This window comes from Mercenaria mercenaria, chromosome 3 (genome assembly GCF_021730395.1).
Source record: "Mercenaria mercenaria strain notata chromosome 3, MADL_Memer_1, whole genome shotgun sequence".
Classification (NCBI taxonomy): Eukaryota; Metazoa; Mollusca; class Bivalvia; order Venerida; family Veneridae; genus Mercenaria; species Mercenaria mercenaria.
Window position 1 is genome coordinate 53463422 of NC_069363.1, and position 8968 is coordinate 53472389.

The 8968-nt window shown below is 34.1% G+C and overlaps 1 protein-coding gene across 1 annotated transcript; it reads left to right on the top strand.

The window, feature by feature from the left end:
* The first annotated feature begins 3894 nt into the window (after nucleotides 1-3894).
* LOC123523486 (uncharacterized) lies at nucleotides 3895-7729 on the top strand. Its single transcript, XM_053539942.1, has 4 exons — nucleotides 3895-5155; nucleotides 5743-6006; nucleotides 6162-6437; nucleotides 7109-7729. Exons 1-4 carry the CDS (start codon nucleotides 4753-4755, stop codon nucleotides 7687-7689), a joined length of 1524 nt encoding a protein of 507 aa, XP_053395917.1. The 5' UTR covers nucleotides 3895-4752; the 3' UTR covers nucleotides 7690-7729.
* The last annotated feature ends 1239 nt before the right edge of the window (nucleotides 7730-8968 follow it).

Consider the following 8968-nt stretch of genomic DNA (forward strand, 5'->3'; position numbering starts at 1 on the left):
GTAATATTATTAGCAAAATACCAAACAATTTACATGGTGCCCTATTTTTCTTAAAGTTTAAAGTAACCATGAAAACAGAGATGTTAAAGATAGCTTATATCTTGCTTTTTCTTGTTATTTCTTATTAAAATATTAAATAAAATTATCTTTCTTGTTAATGTAGCTTTAGAACATCTTATTTCTAACGTAAGTAAAATTTTCGTGTTATTTGCACATATTATAACAAATTTCACAGCTTAAAATACTTACAGCAGTACCCCTCGTCTGATATTTTTTATGAAAAGTTCGTTCTGCACGCTGCTATTATTCTCATGGATATTGTTGAAATGCAAATAAAAAGCCGAAGCTGTGTTCCTTAAATAGACCAATGTCAACGCTTTTGAATTTTACATTTAGATATATAGGTCACGGGCTTCGTTTCCATGGTAACATCAATCTGATTCAAGAAACCACAATTTTCTACTGAAATTTTAACAGTTTCAGACCTTATATTTAGTATATAAGTAACAAATTATCAACGGAAACTGAAAAATAAGTATAACAAATCAAACTGCTCAATTTCTATTTGAAAATGGCTGTAATAAGTAACCTTTCACCCAACTATATTCCCAGTAACATTTCAACATAACTACAAAAAAAAAGAGAAAAATATTGATCATTATTCAGAGCGAAAGACTCATTAAAATATTTCAGCAAATAATGGCTGTTTAAAAATATTTCAAATAAAGAAAATGCACCGAATTACATACTTTAGTGTTCAACCCGTTTACAGTTGGACACTACGCTTCCCTCTTTGATTGCGTCTGACGGAAGAGGGGGAGGACTCTATGATGAGCAGTTTTTAAATCCTACCAGGACTGAACTGTTTTGATATTTGTCTTCTGGCCTGTTTCGTCGGGCCCTTAAGGGTGTTTCTATTGTTGCTCTGTCTTCTGAAAAGGCATTGAGTACATACGTTTTTGGTTCTTAAGGTTTGCTTTTTATATATTTATACACGAGCATTTTTGTGTTTTACATGCCATGCCTTTTTGTTTCCATTACGTGTGTTAGAGATTCGCCTGGAGGGGATTACTTTTATTTACACTGTCCCATGTCTTTGGAACATGGTGGGGGTAAGAGTGAGGTTGGGTGCGCACCATAAACCGGTTTAAGCTCTCCAGTGGTGTTTTTGCCACTGACCGTTCCAAGGCGCTGCCCCACTGTGTTCCTTTGTTTGTTCGTTTTGTCCTTGTGTGTTGACTTTGTGTGCGCGCGTGTGTGTATGCTTATTGTTCGTCTTGTCCTTATGTGTTGGCTTTGAGTGTGTGTGTGTGTGTGTGTGTGTGTGTGTGTTGTTCGTTTTGTCCTGATGTGTAAGCTTTGAGTGTGTGTGTGGTGCAAGCGTTTGCGTGCTGGGGGGTTCGTTTTGAGGAGGCTGCGCTTTTGGTGCGTGGCACTCCCTGTTTGATATTTTTCTTTGTTTCAAAATCAAAACTATTAATTTTTGCGCGGTAACTGACACGTAACGTCATGACGTTATTGACGTCATTTTAAGGCAACAATGTTTTGAAGCGTTTCTGTGGCAATTTATTCATTATTTCTGCCTTATTAAACCATTAAGCATCAGACCGGAGACAGGTTCAAGATTTTCTTTCAGAAGAATGGATATATAAACACATTTAGTTTGTCGTGAACGTCGTCGTAAATCGTCACGTTAGCTTCCGGCTGGGCATGCGTACATACGAATATTAAGGTAACCTACTTCCTTAAGGCCCGGAAACAAACTAAAAACACAAATACCAAGTCAGGTAAAATTCTTCTTATATGGTCGGCACCAGTACGTCATGGTAGATGCGGAAACATCAGATGAAGCCCGTCAAAGTATCATCTTGCTATCGTTTCATCTTAGGTTCTCTTCTCTTACTGTTACATATAGATTGCCTGCCTAAAATATACTTTCGCAGATCCAGTTATTTGCCGATGACATTACTGTGTACAAGACTGTCACTAATATATCCAATGAAACTATCAGACAACAACATCTTCTGGGAAAAGATAGAACATGGAGTCTAACTCCACAAAATGTACAGTGCTTAACATAAAAAAGTCACCAAGCCCACTGAAGTCAAAATATTCACTCCATGGCCAATTTCCTGTAAAAGTATGTGATGTTCCTCAGTATCACTCTTTCACCAACCTTACTTGGATCAAGGTATCTCCAAAGCCAGTCATACCCTAAACCTACTTAAAAGAAATATCGCATTCAAAATTCAATCATTAGAAAATGTCCTATAAAATTTTGACCCAAGCTTGAACGTTACAGCTCAGTCTGGGGTCCATATACCCAGCATAATGTTGACAAAATTGAACTGGTCCGGCGTAGAAGTACGCAGTGGATTAAAAGGATTACTCCATATACAGCAGTATCTCTTACATGTTACAGACTTAAGAGGTTAGCGCTCCCAAGTAAATAGGAAATCTGATACCAGACTTCTAATGTTCTACAACATAACGTATGGACAGTTTGCAGTGCCAGTGTCCACTTACGTTGAGCCCCCTCTCCGTTTTATTAGATACTTACACCCACTTTTCTACAGACAGATACTTACTCTTACTCCATGCACTTACAACAAGACAGTTCCGAGGCGGTACCATACAGCTTTCCTTTTTTATATGTATTTATGCCCATATGTAACTTCCATGTTATCATTTCACTCGTTTGTGTTAATGTATTCATATGTTCATTTACTGTGTAGGTGCATACAGTTACCCGTACTACCATGTGGAGTGCTGTATGTGCGGCAACGTACTTTAAATGTGGCTTTTGTTGTTGTTCTTGATATATGGGACTCTCCACCGGTCGAGCTTGTGCAGGTCCCTACCCTGGAAGTTTCAGACTGGATGTGATCACACTTGTCCTCTATAACTTACGTGGGAACTATTATTTTTAACTGTTTTTTTTACAATATATTCTCTTCTTTTAATCAACATTGTCGTCTTTGATTTCAAATTGCAAATACATATTAATACTTTTACTCTGTGCATTTATGTTTAAAACCATAAAACAATAGTGAACAATAAGAAAGTAAATTAATCAACTTGACGTGATAGTTAGGATATATGATTTGGGAATATTTAACATTCATGTTTATTTTATGTTTTCCAGTGAATTATAGAGTTTTCTTAGTGAAATAAAAATGATGATCCACAGTTTTGAAACAGTAGATTATCATTTTTTTATTTTTTCACTGTTTTTGCCGAACTAGTTCCGGTCCTCCGTCGTGACTGAAGTCAAATTGTATATCGAGCGTTATTAATACCGGGAACCTTTCTCGCGATTTTCGACATTTTATAAATTACGCAACAAAAGAAGAGTTTTACATATAAAATAAAAAGAAAATTTGTTTGTGTCAGTGAAATATCAATTTTATTTCACAAGTTAGCATCAAAAACTGATATTTTCACGAGTGGCAAATATCCTCTATATCTCTACGAAATAGGCAATTTTATATCATTCATATATTCAAGACCTCCGCTGTAAATGAAAATAATCTATTTTAATCTATTTAAGATACTGTTTTTAAGAATTACCCGATATAACTATTGTGCATATATAATAAGACAATCTGTGAAATAAGACAAGACAGTTGTAGTAATGTTTATATGTATATATATTATAAATGTGAGAAAAAAGTCACATATACGGGAATAGAATATAGAATGAAAAGTTGACGACAAGCGCTTTATATAAATTGTATATTTATTTTTCCTCTACCGTAGCTCTTCGGGTGTTACGTCTACTAATTGTAACCTCCTGAAAATCTGTTGAAACCGGTAGAGGAAAAATAAATATAATATTTATATAAAGCACTGACGTTTCTATATTCCATGCAGTTATGATAAATCCATGCTGACTTCCATTGGTATTCCTTTGACACATAACTACTATACTTTTTAAAACTATAGGATGTTTGTAATTATATAATATGGCAATCCCGATGTTCTACCACAATTAATTTAGCAAAGAAAATAATAACATTTCTATCAATTTTGATATGGGAACTTGGCATGTAGTTTCTCGATAAGATCCATGATCATTATTATAGTAGCTCTGGTGGCGTTATAGATACATTTTTAAACAGTGGTTAAAATTTCTATATCAGTTATCTATCATATATTTGGTAGGACATGAATATGTAAGGGGCGGCTAATTAAATAACAACGTTGTCGAGAAAGTGCAAGCCGAATGATGGCAACGGTAACGTCACTTTAAGTCTTAATATCCCGCCTTTATTCGTAATAGTGTGTTTAGTAGCTTACAAATGTAAGACAAAAAACTGAAATAAAGACAGAAACAGTTATAGCAATAAAAGGTTACTAGGCTAAATATGCATAATAGGCGTAAATAAATAAGCTTATATGTGTACAACTTTTACTTAACAACATAATTTAAAAGTCGGTTTATTGTGCAAATGTACTAACTCATTGTTTATTATTGTGTATGTGTATGGTACTTGCTGTTCGAAAATCAAGATGAGATGTTTAATTTTAAAGTATTATCCGTAGAGCGAGGATGATATTACAAGGGGTCATGAACTTCACGTTCGACATCTTTTGCTTTTGGGACAAGCTGCACCAATTGCTTTAAAGGCAGTTATAGAAAGGGAGGTTAACAAACGCAAAACAAATATTGCCAGTCTTATAGCTACGAAGAAAAATACTTCCAATAAATACTTCAACGCAGAGTTTCAGCAGTTGTTTCAAGACGATGTAATGAATACAAAGATTGATTCGTGGGATACACGTTTGCTTTGTGTTGTAACACTGGTCCTTTTTGAATCATATTTAGACAGCAGCGAGATTCAAGCAGTAACATGCATAAGTGAACAGAGGAAAGACTTGGATAACTATGCTCAATCTGCTTCTCTAAACTACGAAACATTTCAGAGAAAATGGGATGAATTACATGCAGCATTACTTGAGCTTATCAAAGATATCGAAGGCAAAGCCAAATTTGAATGCACACAAATGATTCACTCGTTTAAATTAGAAAATATCTCAGTTAATTTAGAACTGATAAACAGAATGAAACAAACCAAGGACGTCAGCTTTCATGTCCAAATGGCCATACAAGATAAAGTCGTTCGAAAGATACATGGAGATAATCAATATGGTCGTAAGTTTTCTCCTAATAGTATTAAATGCATTCTTTAGACTACCAATTATTAATTAAGCTAAATGCCGTTCGGTATTTATAACTAGTACTATATTTACCCTTACCAAATACAGAATGTGGACTTTAAAGTATAAATATAATGTCTTTGTTGATCTCAGTCAGACAGATATTTGCTCCTAACAGACGCAACGCACTACTTTTGCTGCAAAGGCAGACATCCTATCTAGTTTGCCCCTAACAGGGAAGACTATTTGATTTACGAATGTAATTAAGATTTATCTCAATAAAATAATACTTTCCTTTCATAACAATTAAGAGCTCTGGCGATTTATCTGTATACCATCGAAATAAAATATTTGACATACCAAACAGTAAATTATTTTACTTCAAATATACAGTAATAATTAACATTGTCGAATTTAATACTGTTTGTTAGATATTCAGTTGTTCGTATTGTTTTCGTTTTATGTATATGAACTTGTCGATTGCTTTTGCATTTATTACTGTTTGCTATCACATTTTGTGTTTTTAAATAATACTTTATTCATATATATCTTTCGCCGTGGGAAATATGATTTGTATTATAGATGAGCCAGTATTCACAGAAAAGCTGAAATACACGTTAGTCTATATCAATGAACCAACCATTCTTGCTTGTAAGCTCAGTATGCCTGATAAATCAGTCACATGGCGACATGATAACAAAAAGGTAGAGGAAACAGAAACCGTAAAGTTTGTTGACAAGAAATGTAACCACTGGTTAGCAATTTCTCAAGCACACTCGACAGATACAGGACATTATTCTTGCTCATGTGGCAAATCTTCAACAACAGCGTTCCTTCAAGTTTTAGGTATTGAATTTCTTTACATATGTATGTAAATGGTCCAAGGCTTTACCCACGTCTTTAAGTATTTAAAGTTTTATATACATCTATAATGTTAAAGTAAAATCAGTGATCATTATTTTATTATAATGTAATTTAAAAGTGTTTCATTATACACACAGAGAATCCTTTGAAGATTACCGAAGACTTACATGTAGCTACAAAAGACAAAGATGTCAGGGAAAATATGGACATCATTCTTTGTTGTAAGATTAACCTACATACAAATAAAGTTATCTGGCGACATAATGGCAAAGAAATAAAATGTGATAGACATCATGCCTCATTTCGGCAACAAGAACACCAGCTGACCATCCAAAATGCAAAGTTTGAAGACGATGGTAAATACATGATTGACTTTGGTGCTGTTACATCATGTACAACGTTGTACATAAAGGGTAAAATACTTTATGCCAATAAACAGTTGCTACAAAAACATTTTAATAGTAATGTTAGAACCTGTATTATTCTCAAAGGACATGTACGATAATTTCACAAGATTCCGTGTCAATTTCCAAGCAAAGATGTGGATTTAAAATCCACTTCGGATTTAACATTCTGCCGGCTTACTGAATGTTGGTGGTTCTACTTAGAGACCCGTCCGTGCCAAGAATAATGCCCTTGATAAAACATGAAAACATTTTCCTTTCTGTTAACTAACAACTCATTTATCTTGCCTTAAAGAAAACGGGGAATGCATCATACAGTGTTCGTGGTACCCTTTGTGAAGTTGTGAGACCTTTAAAATTTATGTTTTAGCTCATTGCAAATAGGACAAATTATCTAACTAGAACCTGGTATAATATGTTGAAAAGTATGTCATTATCATAACTATCATCTGATTATACCGTCACATCGACCATGCTTTTTACTTCTGATCTTTTACATATTAACTTTAGACTGAATATTGTGATTGGAAATAGTCATGTAGGTAATTATTCATAATACAATGGATGCCACGTTGCAACTAAACAGCACTAATTTTTCAGGAGACATAACTGTTTTGAAATGATATGTGATAAAGCATACACCATGCGGCTTATACAGCCACTGTATAATTTTCTTTTAGGTAACCTCAATCTTTTACTCAAAAACCAACTTGCAGAAGATCTCTACAAAAACTGGGTCAGAGGTGCGCTTGGTCTGAAATATTTGAAATTAGGTCTGGAAGCGTTTTCTGATAATATTGTAGAAAATCATCACTCTAAAATTTTAACAACACTTTTGAGTACTGGAAACACATGTGCGAAATGTTCATTAGAATTTCTCCTTCCTTTGCACAAAAAGGAACATTGTCCTAAACCATCCAAGTGCCTGTGTTCTAAGCAACCACGTAAAAGGAATAAGTGTCCTAATGGAGGATTTTGTAGTAAGTTTTATGATCTTATACTTTGGGATCATCGATTCAAAGATCCATTACTGACGAACACGAATATACAGAAGTGGAGCAGCGATCCTTGGAGTGTTGCTACATGTTATATCAGTACTCCTGGCTATGAAGACAGAAAGTCCGCGAAAGAGGTTGACTGTGCAGGACTACTAAGCATATTTATCAACAACATCTTCTTCCACAGAAGTCTCGGTGACGTCGAAATAGATGGTGAAACCGATCTATTCAAAAAGGTTCATGTTAACATACAACTTCGTTAAATTATTACCACACCCGCGTGATATTTTGAAATGACTTGCACACAACGATCATTTTCTAAGAAAGATAACTGCACAACGAGGAAAAGACAATGTTTAACATGCGTTATTTCTACAATACTGATGCAGTATAAAGGTATTTGTAATCGTTATGCCACTGAGGTCAGACAATTTTTTTTTACCTTAAATAAAACGAATTTTCTTGATGGGTTTGTCAAGTTGTAAATTACTACAAAATATATGATACCATATTTTTGATATCTATACAGTAAGAACGGTAAAGATGTTTCATTCTATTTTCTATTTTCGGGTAATACTGATAGATTTTGTTCCTAACTAGTTTTGCACCAAAACATTGTTCTGTTGTTGCATTTCTATTACTTCAACTCTACAGACACATGTTGACGTAATAAGACATTGTGGCGTTCAAAAAAAGCAATAAAGCAGTAAAGGGAATCGACCTGCAGACAGTTCAGAATGTTTGGAATTTCCAGTGTCTGATAATAAAAAAAATTGCGTCAACCAAAATTGGCAAACAAAATCAAATCATATAAATCTACACTCGTCCGGGCGTATGGAACTCTGAAATTTCAAAACAAAATGAAGAGGTAGACAGATTATAGTATTTATGATAAATCTTGTTTCGTAATGTAGGGATAACGCATGTGTTTTCGTGTTATAACGTCTGCAGAATCAGCGATATAAGTCTTTATTCAAGATGACAGCTATTTCAAATTAATCCGAAATTATTATACAATTGAGCTAATGCATCCAGCGTTCTTATATTTTGATGACTTTAATTCTCTTCTGTGCTAGCTTGGATCTTTTTAGTAGTCAATATGTACGTAATAATTAAATCACCCAAAATTTAAATTTGTTAAACTACCAGCAAAATAGGTTATTTAGTTACACAGAGTATTCAAATTAAGATGGCCACCATTTTCCAAATTTCCAAATAACTACCTTAAGTTCGTTTAAACATGTGCATATGAAAGAGGTATAGCTCTTCAAAAGTCAAAGCTGTAACAGAAATCACCTGATATTGCTTTAAACATGTTACAAAGAATTTTACCGCTCACAAAATGACCACCTGAAATGGGTTACACGTACAAATATTGATGAGCTACTGCTGTTAAAATATTCAGTATTATAAAACAAATCAAATACGTTTTCAATGGATTGAAGTTTAGTTATTCCGATAAATCTAATAAAGATATTGCCCTGTCATTTTCAAACTGGCCGCAAGAAATAAGTTTGCAAACATACATATGGATAAGATCTA

Bases quoted from the DNA above. Each gene is read 5' to 3' on its own strand.
- LOC123523486 (XM_053539942.1), top strand. From the start codon at position 4,753: ATGAATACAAAGATTGATTCGTGGGATACACGTTTGCTTTGTGTTGTA. The intron at 5,156-5,742 runs GTAAGTTTTCTC...TTTGTATTATAG, and splicing joins TGGAGATAATCAATATGGTC to ATGAGCCAGTATTCACAGAA. The intron at 6,007-6,161 runs GTATTGAATTTC...TTATACACACAG, and splicing joins AGCGTTCCTTCAAGTTTTAG to AGAATCCTTTGAAGATTACC.